Genomic DNA, 15435 nt, shown 5'->3' with positions numbered 1-15435 from the left:
AGACAGACTGTCATCTCTCAATATTGTTTACAAGGCCTCGAATAAGGCTCCGGACATAATATGAGTTTTAATGGTAGGTAAAACTCTGCTAATATTATAAATGTGAAAGTTTAGATGGATGGATGTTTAATTAAACTAGACTACTGGTGTAAAATGCAAATGCTAAAAAAATCTTTCTCGTCAAGTGACTTGTATGTTTTTAAAAGAAAATAAATATCTTAAACGACAAGTTTTATTCCAGCAAGCCCAGTATAGAGTGGAGTGCTAACAGCGGGGAGGCGGAGCGGGCGGAGGCGGAGCGCGCGGCCATCCTGCAGCTGGAGACGCACCTCGCCAGCGCCAGCAACTCCAAGCTGCCCGTCACGGAGCACACCTCGCGACTGCTCAGTCAGGTACATGTCGGCGATACGCCAGGGTTTTCGCGATGAGAATCCATCACCACAAAATACACACTCCAGATTTAGTTTACTTTATTTTGCCACGATAGTCAGTATAGAAGTAAGTCTTTTTTACAAAATTCATTCGTTTTATATAGATCTGTTGACAGAAAAATGACTTCCTGTACAACAAAATAAAATTTAATAACTACAAACAAATTAATGAAATATAGCTAAATATTCACAATAAATATTTAGATAAATTTAACTTAACTTCTAATGATTTATTTAACATGATTACAATAATTAAATGTGAACGGATATCGTTCTTACACAGCTCCATCAACAGATGGCGCTGTTAACAGAATGAATATAAAATAAACTTAAATGCAAATAATCAACTTTAATTCAGAATAAAGTAATCTATTTTAATTTGAATATTCATACAGTAAATTAATAATTTAAACAGCATATTAAACATTTAACATTTTAAAATAGTCAACACAGTGTCTGCTGCATATTAAATTAGTGAACATTTCTTTTATAAATAACAGTATAATTTGAATCACATTTATTGCCTATATTCTATAATAAAGTTACAATGATAAATCGAAATAGTATTTTTGGTACTAGGCGATTTGCGCCCATATACACATAACCTCCAAATGTATGACTCTGTATGTATGTATGTCAATTCCATTGCAAACTACAGCTGAAAGGATGAACGGATCTAAACAAAGTCATTTAATATTATTAATGATTAACTTTTTCATACATTGTACGGATCCATAGGTCGCTGGTTCAAATCCGGCTCGAAGGACCAAGATGTATGGTGTATCCGTACATACGAAATAAAACACCGTAATTAAAAGAGAATGTTGTAATTTATTCCTATAACTACGGCGATGTATGGTGGTGAGCACACGCGAACGTGGTAGTGATTCAACGTGTACTGATTTAGTATGATCGACGCGTGCGTTATGCGGGAAAACATGTATTGCGCGATGTTTACACCTTACATACATACTAGCTTTCGCCCACGACTCCGTCCGCGTGGTATTAAAAAAAACATAAGCAAGTAGCTAATGTGTTCTTCCATACTTTGCTCTACATCTATGCCAAATTTCATCCAAATCCGTTGAGCCGTTTAGGCTACAAATCCATCCATCCATCGATCCATCTATCTAAGGTTAAATGAAGTGGATATTTGAAGAAGATATTTGAATATTGGTTGTTCTGGTGACAGTTATCAGTGCTGGACGCGCTGGGGCCGGCGCGGCGGCCGCCGAACGGCGTGGCGGAGGCGCTGGCGGCGCTGAGCACGCAGCTGCGGCTGGGCCGGCTGCTGTGCCGCCAGCCCGCGCTGCTGCTGCAGCTGGTGGAGCGCCACGGCACGCGCCGCGCCATGCCCTGGCTGCACCAGCTGCTCAAGCATGACCAGCTTGAACTCAGGTTTGTGTCTTCCCATTCCTTTACTCTTAACTGAATATAACAATGGTTAGTAATTAAAAAAATAATAGGGTAAGAACCATTGACTCTCCTTGGCGAATTCATTTTCTATACTTGAATACAAACAACTTGGCACAAATCAACAAGCTAACTATATCAAGGAATTATGGTTGCCATGGTAACGGTAAATGTTATACAATTTTGCCTTCGTTATCATTTGTGCATTTGGATTTTGACATTTTCAATTGAGTATTTCACGAAATTCAACAATAAAAAAAGTTTTTGTAATTTTATGCGGATTAAACCGCACGCAACAGCTCGTATTTTAATAAATGGTGTATATCTTTCTGTAGTGTGTTGCCTGTGCAATGCCTGTGCGAGTTCCTGTCAGCGGGCGGTGCTGGGGGCGGGGCCGGGGGCGGGGCGGGCGAGGCGGGCAAGGCGGGCGAGCTGTGCGCACACCTGCGCCGCACGCTGGCCAGCGAGGAGGGCGCGCGCGCTGTACTGCACTACTACATGCAGCGTCTCGCACACTCGCACAAACACACGCGAGCTGCCGCTAACAGGGCAAGTCATACATGCTATCGTGGCAGAATCCTTAACAGCATTAGCTGCTCCACAATACTCATACAAAAAAGAATCATCAAAATCGGCGAAGTTATGCCGTAACACACATATAAAAACATACAGACGAATCGAGTACCTCCTTCTTTCGGAAAGTCGGTCAAAAAAAAAGATGTTAAGTGAAGTTATTTCCGAGTTATGTCCGCTAAATGTTTCTTTGCTGTATTAAAAATTGTGATTTTTAAATATTGTATGAAATCTCGCAGGGCCTCAAACTAGTTCTATCGCAATCTGAAGACACAGTGGAGATGGACTACAATGCGGATGTTAGTCCCGAGTGAGTCTATTTTTTTATTTTAAAATACTTCATAAAATAATAACTTAAATAGTATGTATCATTCGACCGCGACTCCACCCACGTCGAACTAAAAAGTGATTAGCCTGTGTTCTTCCAGACTACCCTCCACATCTATACCAAATATCCATCCATATAAACTTTGTGATCTTACTTCTTACTAATATTATAAATGCAAAAGTTTAGATGGATGGATGTTTGTTAAAGTTTGCAGTCTAAACGGTTGAACAGATTTCGATTAAATTTGGTATAGATGTAGAGGATAGTCGGGAAGATCACATAGGCTATACACTTTTCTTCATCAACTTGCCCTTATCCCTTAGGGTCGGCACAGTATGTGCTGCTCTCCCATACATCTCTATCAGCCGTCATATCTAAATCCACTCCTTTCTTAAGCATATCCTCTTTCACACAATCCATCCATACTTTCTTTTGTCTTCCTCTTCCTTTATAGCCATCCCCATCGTCTCGTCTCATAACATGTCCATACCACGCTAACCTTTTGCTTCTCAATTTCTTCACCACGGGCGCTACTTTCAAACTTCCTCTAATATACACATTCTTAACTTTATCCATTTGTCACATAGGCTATACATTTTTGTTTTTTTAATTCCACGCGGACGGAGTCGCGGGCGGAAGCTAGTTAATCATATTTGTTTGTATGTATGTGTGTAGGGAGTGGCTAGGGCTGCTGTGGCAGCTGCGGCACTGGGGCGCGGTGCGCGGGGAGGCGGTGGCGCGCGTGCGGGCCGCCTGCCTCGTGGAGTGCGCGCCGACACACCTCGCCGCATACCTCGCCTTCCTCGCCGACCACGTCGATGGTACTCCAGAACTGGACCATACTGATATTGTACTAGTAAGTATAAGTTTGCAGAACATAAGCGTTTTTACCCCCTCAAGCAACCAGTGGTCAGGGCTGCAGAGACAGGAACCTCCTCACTATGCGTGCGGTTTCTAAAATAACCGCCTTTTGGATCGGGCCCTTAATCCAACTGTCTAGCGAGAACTTCTTGAGGTCTCCAGCGAGAGCTTCTTGAGGTCTCTAGCGAGAGCTTCTTGAGGTCTCTAGCGAGAGCTTCTTGAGGTGTCTAGCGAGAGCTTCTTGAGGTCTCTAGCGAGAGCTTCTTGAGGTGTCTAGCGAGAGCTTCTTGAGGTCTCTAGCGAATTATTATTATACTAATCTATACACGAAATATATATCTATACTTCTATACTAATATAATAAAGCGAAAACTTCCATACATAGTCACTTAAGATGTCAACAATCGCAGTATATTTTTGAATAATTCCTTTTTTAATTAAAAAAAAACCCTACACTTACGACACGCTCTAGGTTAATTCCACAGTATTAAATTTAGGGAGTAGGTAATTTGGAAAACCCCTCATGCTGGAAAGGGACAAAAATTACAACCTTACTTTGAGTAAGGTTGCCGTGGTAACGGTAATTGTCTTTTTTTTTCAATGACAAAGGCCATTTGTGCATTTGAAAATCAACATTTAAGAATTTGACAAATGTGAACAATCTTTTTTTTTATAATTTCTTGCGCATGATGCCACACGAAAACAGCTAGTTTTAAACAAAAACGCTAAAACTCATTGATATTTCGTCTTGGTTTGGAACGTTTAAGTTGATATCTCCAGTTTAACAATTTGCGATTTCTATGTATTAATTTGTGTAACGTTATTCAGGATTTGAGTCAAGTGCTGATGGAACGCACGACAGTGACGCACTGCGTGCTGCCGCCAGTGGACAGTCGCGAGGCCGCTGGCGCCAGTCAGCACCAGCACCGCGCGCTGCACTCCCTCACACGCATACTGCACGCGCATCTTAGACAAGTAACTAATCTATGTATCTTTTGTACTCTTTTCGAGGCATTTGTGTATTTAAAAGCGTCAAACTTTTGACTAAATTATCGCACAACCGTTTAGTCGCGCTTTGATTTGTATCAGCTTATATGGAGGTTACACTACTGCGATTTTTAGTTGTGCAAACAGTTGAAGGCTGAAAACAATCGACAATCGCACAACAGTTGTTTGATTGTTTAGTCATAGGAGTGCGGCCGCTATTAAAAATTGTTGGTCAATATTATAAATGTGAAAGTTTAGATGGATGGATGTTTGTTAGAGTTTGTAGCCTAAACGGCTGAACAGTTTTCTCTGGAAGAACACATAGGCTATTTACTTTTGTTTTTTTCAATGCCACGCGGACGGAGTTGCGGGCGAAAGCTAGTATGCTATAATATAAACTTCAAAACGATCTAAAATCATATTCCAGTTTGTTGTGTATGTTTGATCCCCAAATAAAACGATAGTAAAAACAATAAATCAGTGCAGTATTCATTTAGTTATAGTAAAAAGATATCAGTGTACTAATGGACGTGTTTCAGTGTATCCGCAGTGGTGTGGATGAGGAGGAGGAGGAGCCGGAGGGCGTGGAGGAGGGCGGCGAGGGGTGGGGCGGCGGCGAGCGCGTGCTGCTGCAGTGGTCGGGCGGGCGGCGCGCGCGTCTGCACGTCGTGCTCGTCCACGCACATCTCAAGCTCCTCTGCTACGGACCTTCCATCTGTAACTACATCCATGTTTTCAAATAGCTGTTTTTTTTAAACATAAATAAACCAGCGCTTGACCTCGATTCCACCTAAGCTAAGTGAAGACGCGGTCGAAGGATAGATACGCGCTAGCTCAATAAAATAGCTGTTAATGGCGTCGTCTGCATGAAATTATAATAATAAAAATATAGCCTATGTTTCTTACTGATAACGAATTTTTTGAAATTGGACCAGTAGTTATTGAGTTATTTCAATACATACAAAAAACAAATCTTTCCTCTTTATAATATTTGTATACATCTATAATTAAATTAAAATTAGTTGGTAAATGTCCTTTAAGATACTGTGAATGTTAAAAATTGATTCTGGGTGTTGTGTTGTCAGATGACACGAACCAGGAGATGTACTTGTGGCTGCAGACGATGTGGGTGGGCGGGGAGGGCGGGGCGTTAGGTGCGGCGGGGGCGGGCGCGGGGGAGACGCTGCTGCCCGACTGGCTGCGGCTGCACCTGGTGCGCTCGGCGCGCCCGCCCCTGCTGGAGGCGGGGCTGCGCGCGCTGCCCGCCCACAAGCTAGCACTCTTCATACAGACCTTCGGAATGCCCGTCGCCTCCATGAGGTTAGTACTATTTTATGCATTAGTTTGTTTTTGTATTGTAGCTCTTGAGATACAAGTTTTATAATTTTAAACCGTAAAATTCCTTTTAAACTTGTACCCTAAACGGCTTCAGCCAACAACATTTTGTGTTGGTGTAGAGAATAGTCTGGAATAACACATAGGCTACTCTCTTTTTTTTTAAATTTCACTCGAACGGAGTCGCAGGCAAAATATTGTTGGTTATGATAATGTCTCGCGAAGGTTTAAACAATTCTTTAAAAATTGTAGTTGTTAATAGTAATGTTCCCGATATACCATCTAACATCCATCTAACCTTTAGCGCACTTATAATATTACTAAGATTTTAATTGTTTGGTGATGGATTTAATTCAGTCACACGGTTATTTCCCAATTTAATTTGAATATATGTGATTGTTTCAGTGCTTTACTGGGTGCGCTGGACGCGTGCCCCGCGGGTGCTGTGGTGCGGCTGGGCGTGGAGCGCGGCTACATGGCGCAGCTGCTGACGGTGCAGCGCGCGCGCGGCGCTACCGGCGGCGCGGCTTTCGCTGCGGCCCTAGGGCTGCAGCCGCCACATCTACCACCCGGTACCACTTCATTGACTACCGGCATTAGTGATTACAACGCCCTGGGTGGAGGGCGAGAACGATTAACACGGTTATCTGAACGTAACGCCCTTAACTTCTGCCCTGGGCGGTTCAACTACGGCCTACCTTAATGCTTACCGAATTCATTGGTCAAAGGCTATATTAGAACTGCCATTCAGCCTGGGACACGTACAAAATGCAGTAATTTTAAAATGCGACACTTATATCGCGCAATATTGAATTTTGAGTGATATGCCAACGGAATAAGAGTTATTTTAAAATTATATATTTTTGTTTAATTTATAACAATAACAATGACAATGTATTCTGTTCAGACGACACTCAGTTCGCGGAGGAGGTGCTGCCCGAGGAGACGGAGTCAATATGGGACATGGGGGGCTGGGCCGGGGGCGGAGTCTCCGCCACGCCGCGGCTCGAGCCTGAGCTAGTGGCAGGGCTGCTGGCTGCAGTCTTCGACGCACAGGACTGTCACTTCGACGTCGATACTGCATGCACACAACTAATTGCAGTAAGATATACATATAGTTTCACATTGTATTTAAAAATGCTTCTTTCTGATTTTATAATTGAGAATGTTTAGATGTATGAATGGAATTAAGCGCCAATAGCCTAATGATTTGGAGTACAGACTACCGATCTTGAGGTCGAGGGTTCGAATCCCGCTATTCGACTATTGTGAACCATATCCTAGAGCTTAGTTGGAATAGTTAAAAAATATAAGTAAATTAACAAAAATCTACTAATGTTTTTGATTAACACAAAAAAAACGCCATTTTTTTACAAGTTCTTTGGTATACATATAGAATAATCGTAAGTTTTATCGTAAGGATATAGGGAGCAATGATACGACCGCTAGCTTAGTGCAAACTGGTTTATTGACATCCGTGTCACATTGACAGCTGGCGCAGCAGCCGTTCTTTACAACACTAAGAAAATATAGATGATAATCCCGGAAATGTTGATTGATGTCGCAGGATAACATTGATATAGACTCACGAAGTCGCGGGAGAATATTAGTATGTATTTTGAATGTAATGTTTATCGAGATTTATTATCAGTTTATAGCGGAGGAGGGCAGCCGCGGCGAGGAGGGCCCGTACACGAGGTCCGCGTGCGGGTTCCTGCGGGGCGTGGCGCCGCACGCACTGGCGCGCCGCCCCGCGCACGCCGCCGTGCTGCTGCGCACGCTGCACGCCGCCCGCCCGCGCGCACTGCCCGAGGTACATTTATACTAACTATACTAGATATCAGAAACATCTGAGAAATGTGCTGTTAACTTGGAATACCACACATAGGAGACACACCCACTGGAACACACTCCGCATACACTCTGATAGGTATGGTTGGAGACTTCATTTTAGACCACTTTCCCTTCCCATTATATCTTGTAAGGAAAGGATGGGAAGGGAAAGTGTATTTGTTGGTGAAAGGGACGGGAACGCATAGGGAGAGAAATTTTATTCTTCTGTGCGTCAACTCCTCTGACAGAAATGTCTATGGGCAGCCGCTTACTATGTTACCATCTTATAATGTTAAGAAAAGTGTACCACAGATGAAGATAAATATGATACAAATATATTTTTTCCGCTGGATCTTATTTACTTACAACTATAATTATTTGAACTTATTGTCTTATGCTGTGTTTAGATAGCACGATCTTTGCTGTCGACGGGCAAGTGTGTGTCGGGAGCGGTATCGGAGCTGCTGCAAGCGGCGGCGGCGGCGTCGGGGGCGAAACCCGAGGCCCTCGCCCCGCAACTGCCGCACAACGCAACCAAAGAACACCTCGTCGCAGGTACAGTCGTGAACATCCGCAGTTAACTATAAAAATTACCTTTTTACTTGCAACGAGATAAACTCCTTACAAAGAGTTACAACGACGGGATAATAAAAAATAATTAGTAAATACCAACCAACTATTTTTCGTATAAATGTGTTAAAGGCGTCCTATTGGTTATATTGACAGATTCCCCGATTGTACTACTAAACCTATGAAGTCCCCAACGATTAATTAAAAAATATGCTTTTCTCGTACATATGTAGCACTTGAAGCAACCACACCCAGGACGTTAGAAGCGGTCGGTAACCACATAATAGAGACGCAGGACACCCAGATGGTGGTGGAAGTCATCTCCATACTGCTGGAGAAGAGCCAAGAAGGACATTACGAAACTAAGGTAATGTAGCGACCGCAAGCGCAACTTACCAACCTCAATAAAAAAAAAAACACAAAATATCCGACAGACTAATTCTAATCTTACTAATATAAATGCGAAAGTTTATATGAATGGATGGATGTTTCTTATAGTATGTAGCCTAAACGGCTGAACGGATCTCGATGAAATTTGGCATAGACGTAGAGGATAATATTGAAGAACACATAGTTTACTCACTTTAGATTTTTCTAATTCCACGCGGAAGGAGTCGCGGGCGCGACAAGTATATTCAAAAATATTGAAAAAAAAAATTAGGAAATGAGAAAAAGTGATGGCGTAAAAATTGAAGTGAATTTTTTTTAAATATGTTTTTAGAATTTCAATTCTCATTTCCACTGTAGGAGTTTTGTACCAAAGTAATATATCCTATAACACGCTAGGGAACAAGACGAATTGAATGACACCTCATTCGTCAAAATTTGTTCAGTCGTTTAAGTTGTACGCTGTTACATAATTTACCTAAAAACATCTTTGATAACAAAAGAGATGGACATTAGTTTTTGTATATTTATGTAGGTGAAGTGCGAAACTCTGGAGGAGGAGGAGGAGGGTGCGCACGTGTTCTCACGCCGCGGACTGGGCTGCGGCCTGCTGCTGGACTGGCTTGCTGAACTGCAGCGAGAGACCCTTGGCAGACAGGTATATCGCATACAAACTTTAAAGCTGCTTGATATTTTTTATTGTGAATGTGTTTACCGGAAGGAAATACGGGTTATTTGTGTAGTAAAGGGAAATATCTATCATCTATTTATATGTATGTTTGCAGATGAAATTGATGTTTGTCGCTGGCGGCGCCCCCTGGCGGCCATTGTTGGTCACGCTGCTGGCTCACCGCGCCTCCTGGAAGACCCTGCACTCCTGCCTCACCACATTGTTGGAGCCTCAAGGGTATAATGTCCTACTAACATCTTCCGTTTTTATAATTTTTATCTAACTAGCTTTTGTCTGTGACTCCGTCCACGTGGAATAAAAAACAGTAATTACCTTTTTTTTAGATTATGGCAAATTTCATAAAGATCCGTTTAGTTGTTTATGCTACAAAGTGAGTGCTAAAGCCCACAATACATACATACCTTCAGTTAAAACTGAACTATACTGTTTAGTCGAAACTGAAGGTGTGTTGCAGGTTTTAGGAACTGGCTGAAAATCACCAAAAAATATTGTTTTGCATATGCTGTGTTTAATCCTTTTGGTAGATTGTAGTTTTTAACCAACTTCCCAAAAAAAAGGAAGTTATCAGTACAGACTGATATACATAAAAAAAATACAGATTTTTTTGCTGTTTTATCTTATAGCAATTTTTTTTTCGAATATTGTAGTTCATCATCAACTTGCCCTTATCCCTTACGGAGGGTCGGCACAGTGCTGCTTCCATACATCTCTATCAGCCGTCATATCTGAAACCACTCCTTTCTTAAACATATCCTCTTTCCCACAATCCAACCATACTTCCTTTGGTCTTCCTCTTCCTTTGTGCCATCCACATTCATTCGAATATTATAGTTATCCGTTTTTATATTTGTCTTGTTTGTGTTTAGCGGTTGGTCAGCGAGCGCGGTGCTGGACTTCGCGGCGACGCTGTCGGGCAGTCCGCGCGTGTGGCAAGGCCGCGACCGCGCCACGCCCAAACACTACGAGCACGAGGACACGCTGCGGCTCACACACAAACAGGTACAAATAACAACAAATAGCTAAAAGAAACCTACATCTCACTCCGTAATATAATATAAACCTATATCTAAATATAGCTGTTGCCCGCGACTTCGCTTTAAGTTAAACATTTTAAAATATATAACCTATGTTACACATTGATAACGTAGCTTTTTAACCCTTAAATGCAAGATTTTTTCATTTTATATACCCTAAATTGAAACTGGTAGTAAATAAAACATAGATTAAGGGAAAATTAAAGAAAAAAAATCTATTGGGCGTGGAAAAGATTACTGGTGATTGGATATTTTTGTTTTTTTTTGTATGATGTATAGATTTTTATTTAATTTTTGTAATCCGTCCAGAATCTGAATAAAGGTTTTTTTAATATTTTCTTTCTTTCCTGCTGCTATGTTTTTTGCAGCAACCTTGTTGTATTTGTAGTTTATATTTCTTTCTCTCCCTGAATCTCTGAATAAAGGTTGTAATGTCCAGTTGGAGGTGCTGATTGGGTACGTGGGTGCGGAGGGCGCGGCGGCGGACGCGGAGTCTGCGCGGCGGCTGGCGGAGGCGCGGCTGCCGCTGGTGCTGCGCTGCTGCGGCGCCCCGCACGCGCTGCTCGCCGCCGCGCTGGCAGCCGCGCGGGACCACCCCCTGCTGCTCCTACTGTTGTATATGAAGGTACTAGCTGTCACCCGCGACTCCGTCCGCTTGGAGTTAAAAAAAAAACAAAAGTGTTCTTCCAGACTATGCTCCATATTCTAGATCTCTGCCAAATTTCATCTAGATCCGTTCAGCCGTTTAGGCTACTAACTCTAACAAACATCCATCCATCTAAACTTTCGCATTTATAACATTAGTATGATTAGTATGAAAATGATGTGACAATTTTGACGTTGACAGGGCGTTAGCTAATTTATTTTGTATGCAGGTGCCGAAGATAGTGCAACTTATGAGGGAAAGTGAAGACCGCGCAGTCGGGGGTGCGCTGCAGTCGCTGGAGGAGCTGGCTGGGGGTGCTGGGGGTGTTGGGGGTGAGGCGGTGCGAGCCGCGCGCGCCTCAACCTGCGCCACTGACCGCGTGTCTCACGCGCTGCTTACCGCGCTCGCGGCCACGCATACACACTCCAAAGATCTCGCCCAGAGGTACCATTCAACTCTTAGTTGGCACGTCGTTAATATGACCGATGTTCTACCCAACGTGCCAATCCATATTAGATCATTTCAAACGGGTTTTGGTGGTTCATTAACAGTCCGATAAACTGATTTCTAACTGGTCGTCGTTATGCCTGGAAATTTTAGGAATTTGAATAATGAATTGATTACAAATTGTCAATAATTATAACTAAAATCGTCGAAATCAATCTTTGTTAGACTGTTATATTTTATTGTGAAGTACCCAGTGTCTGGATAAACACACTTTTGTTTGATAAAGAAATAAAAAAAAAATAGCTAAACCTAGTTCACACCTAGATGACACCGCTAATTTATGTAAATGTTTTTGTCCAATAAAGATTGTTTTAATTGTAAAACTAGCTTACGGCATCGACTCTGTCCGCTTGGTTTTTTTTAAATCAGTTCTAATCTATATTGGAACTCAACTATTTTTTTAAAAATCTTTACTAAGATATAGTTGTATTTGAACAGAGCTTGGCGTATAGAGTCGCTCGCGCGTGCGCTGTGGTGCCGCGTGCGCGGCGCGGGCAGCCGCGCGCTGCCGCTGTGCGGGGCGCTGCTGCGCGGCGTGCGCGCGGAGCCCTGCCGCACGCCGCCGCACGCGCACCTGCTCGCAGCGCTCGAGGTGCTGCCCGACGCTGACCTCTTCTCGCAAGACAGGTAACAAAGTAACAGTAATGGGAAAAAATAAAAAAATATAACACTCAGCTCAAAAAATCTCTAAACCTCGTTTTAGGGGTACGAAAGCGTGGCACAGAGCCGCTTAATAAAAGAAAATATTTGTACGTGCTGTTACTCGCGACTTTGTCCGCGTGAAATTAAGTAAAAAAAATATAAAGTACTCAATAATACCGTAGCTTTTAAATGGTGTACAAAAAATAAACATAACATGCAGTAATTAAATACAAAATGATAATTATAATAAAGAGGAAAGGTTTGTATTTTTGTATGTATCGAAATAACTGAAAAACTGGTCGATTTCAGCATAGCTATGTTGTCACTTAGTACCATGGACTGTTTTTAAATTTGACCTGGGCAAAGTCGCGAGAGACAACTAATATGTATATATTTACTACACATGATATATTTATTATGGTTTGCAGTGACGAGTTGTACGAGATACTGGAGTGCTTCCTGCACATAATGCGGCAAGGCGAGGCGGGGGCGCTGGCGCAGCGCGTGGCGGGCCTCATGCGCCGCTACGCCGCCGCGCGCCCGCAGCGCGCCGCCGCCCTGCTGCACGCGCACAGGGACACCATCGCGTTAGTATACCACCATTATACTATCCGACTCGAAGGACCAACTACTTAAAGTTACCGGATTTAGCTTCCTATCTGTGTTTACACCAAAGAGATTCAAAAAATATAAAGAAAATAGTTGCCACTTTACTTGAAACACTTTTACTTAATCACTAGCGCCGCCTGGTGTCTGATAGTGAAATCACAAATAAACAATTTTAAAACTGAGAAGTAACCGATGAAAAAAATGTTTCCTATGTTCTTGATTTATACAAATACTAAATTAAAGAATCCTACGAGAACCGTAGCTATTCCCGGGATAAAAAGTAGCCTATGTATTCTTCCAGACTATGCTCTAAACCTGTGCCAAGTTTCATGGAGATCCGTTCAATCGTTTAGGCTTCAAACGCCAACAAACATCCATCCATCTAAACTTTCGCATATATACTAGTAGTAAGATAATAAAGCATGAATATTTTGTTATGTAATATGTTAGCAAAAACTGCATAATCTAGTCTATAAATTTAATTTAGAGTCTGAATAAATCGAAAATAAAATGTCACGAGGGAACGAAATACTTCAGCAGATGAGGACGCATGGCATCAGCTGAATGTTTCATATTACATTGATAAGGATCTTATATAAATTATAACAAAGCTAAACTCAAGTGATAACATTCGGTGTAGGCACCGACAGGTCCTGAAGGACCCCCAACGGGTTCGAAACTGTCTCACATATTGTATTATGTCTCACGAAAGTTTTAATATGATTAGGATCTTATAAAATTGTTTACAAACACTAAAGATATTTTAAAATGTGTTTCAGTATGATGCCGGGGCTAGTTGGCGCGTGCACGGGCGAGATGGGCGCGCCCGCGTCCGCGCTGCCGCCCCCGCAGGCCGTGCTGGCGCTGCAGCGACGCGTCGCGCCTCCGGATGAACTGGCTGTACATGTACAGGTTAATATTGTAACAACGTAATTAACGTAGGTATTAGGCCTTCACCCAAACACGGGTCAAAAAAATAAGATGAAAGAGAAAAAGTGTAAAAAAATGAAAAAAAATAATAAACAAAAATACTTTTTTAGAAGTGTGTTATAGGTTTACACGACATACATATAAAAATAACAACAACAAACAACAGTACAACAGTAGACATAATATATTTTTTTGTCTATTTTTTTTTATTGAACCCAAAACGTAAAAATTAAATTTAAGCGATATTCCCGCGTAGTTGTATGGTATGTTTTTTTATATATCAACTTTTACAGACTCTTGGTCTGTACTCTTTTTTGCACGGTTTGTTTTTCTTTTCTTTTCTTCTTTGTTGCGTAATCCTTATAACAATAAGATGTATGTTGTAATGTGTATGTGCGTGCGTGTGCAGGAGATAGAGGCGTGGGGCGTGCGGCGCGGCGGCGCGTGGGGCGGGCGCGGCGCGGCGCAGGCGGTGGTGCGCGCGGCGGCGCCGCTGGCCGCCTCGCCGCACGCCGCGCTGCGCACCGCCGCGCTCTCGCTGCTCGCCAAGGTGCTGCCCGCCGTGCCGGACTCCACACCAGGTCTCCCTCCTATTTTACTATTTATAGAAACGCGAAGGGAAAAAAAATTGTTAATAAAAACACTATAAGTAAGAGTTTAAATGAATGGATGGATGTTTGTTACCTATGTTCAAAACATACATAGTGTGGAGGAATGGTCTACTTACTATGTTTTTATTTATTCCCATACGAGCGAAGTCAAACACTAAACTTTTTAATATTAAAGATGAATTAAAATTATTGTTAACTAGCTTTCGCCCGCGACTCCGTCTGCGTGGTATTAAAAAATACAAAAGTTAATAGCCTATGTGTCCTTCCAGACTATCCTCTAAATCTACGCCAAATTTCATCGAGATCCATTTAGCCGTTTAGGCTACAAAAATTAACAAACATCCATCCATCTAAACTTTCGCATTTATAATATTAGTAAGATAGATGCGTATTGCAAATTTGAATACATCTTTTGACGTGAAAATATTTTTTCCTCAGGTCTACAAGCTATAATGGAATGTCTAGACTCAAATCAGCCTGAAGTGGCTCAGTCCGCACTGGATAAGATGTCTGAGCTGATAGTGGGAGTGCAGGAGCACGCGGGGCGCATCCTGGCGCGGGTGTTCGAGCTAGGCATGCGCTCGCGGCTGCCAGTCGACGTCTGCATCGCGCGGTGTGTCGCCGCCATCAATTTACAAAGAGGTTGCTGAAAAAACCGTTTGCCTGTCTAAATACGGGCAAAAAATAGTGATATCCGACTCGAAGGACCAGGATGGAACTGTTTGACAATGAATTTACTTAGTGTTGTGTATATAAACTGAATTGTGGAGTGTTTTCTGTTGATTTATTAGTGTAAAAACTGTCTTCTGAAATAAGAAAATTTATTTTATAGTAATGTTTTAGTATCATAGATACCTAGATGTTATTGTAAATACTTTAATCTTAAAATTTGTATTGTATTAATTCAAATAGGCCCAAAATAAAACGAATAATTATAAAACATTGTTTTTATTATAAAACATTTATATTGGTATAGAATTTTAAGCTCAATTATTAGAGTAAAATGAGGTTCTTCATATTTAAAAACACATTATTTGTAAGGCATTG

The 15435-nt window shown here is 42.0% G+C and overlaps 1 protein-coding gene across 2 annotated transcripts in view; it reads left to right on the top strand.

Moving 5' to 3' along the window:
- The window catches only part of LOC106101129 (integrator complex subunit 1), a 31159-nt gene extending 15742 nt beyond the window's left edge, over positions 1 to 15417 (top strand). For both annotated transcript variants that reach the window (XM_013280254.1, XM_013280253.1), the window contains exons 14-36: positions 242 to 392; positions 1624 to 1829; positions 2180 to 2393; positions 2657 to 2727; positions 3421 to 3601; positions 4435 to 4581; positions 5133 to 5310; positions 5679 to 5913; positions 6334 to 6500; positions 6836 to 7029; positions 7580 to 7741; positions 8169 to 8316; positions 8565 to 8698; positions 9254 to 9376; positions 9504 to 9625; positions 10276 to 10408; positions 10883 to 11068; positions 11319 to 11533; positions 12035 to 12223; positions 12667 to 12825; positions 13627 to 13759; positions 14187 to 14358; positions 14827 to 15417. In XM_013280254.1, the coding sequence (XP_013135708.1) occupies positions 242 to 392; positions 1624 to 1829; positions 2180 to 2393; positions 2657 to 2727; positions 3421 to 3601; positions 4435 to 4581; positions 5133 to 5310; positions 5679 to 5913; positions 6334 to 6500; positions 6836 to 7029; positions 7580 to 7741; positions 8169 to 8316; positions 8565 to 8698; positions 9254 to 9376; positions 9504 to 9625; positions 10276 to 10408; positions 10883 to 11068; positions 11319 to 11533; positions 12035 to 12223; positions 12667 to 12825; positions 13627 to 13759; positions 14187 to 14358; positions 14827 to 15038 (3832 nt within the window). In that variant the 3' untranslated portion in view covers positions 15039 to 15417. The remainder of the gene's footprint in view (positions 1 to 241; positions 393 to 1623; positions 1830 to 2179; positions 2394 to 2656; positions 2728 to 3420; positions 3602 to 4434; positions 4582 to 5132; positions 5311 to 5678; positions 5914 to 6333; positions 6501 to 6835; positions 7030 to 7579; positions 7742 to 8168; positions 8317 to 8564; positions 8699 to 9253; positions 9377 to 9503; positions 9626 to 10275; positions 10409 to 10882; positions 11069 to 11318; positions 11534 to 12034; positions 12224 to 12666; positions 12826 to 13626; positions 13760 to 14186; positions 14359 to 14826) is intronic.
- Positions 15418 to 15435: the final 18 nt, after the last annotated feature.

Source organism: Papilio polytes, unplaced genomic scaffold (assembly GCF_000836215.1).
Source record: "Papilio polytes unplaced genomic scaffold, Ppol_1.0 DF824024.1, whole genome shotgun sequence".
In the NCBI taxonomy this organism is placed as follows: Eukaryota; Metazoa; Arthropoda; class Insecta; order Lepidoptera; family Papilionidae; genus Papilio; species Papilio polytes.
This window is presented reverse-complemented; position numbering and strand designations above follow the sequence as displayed.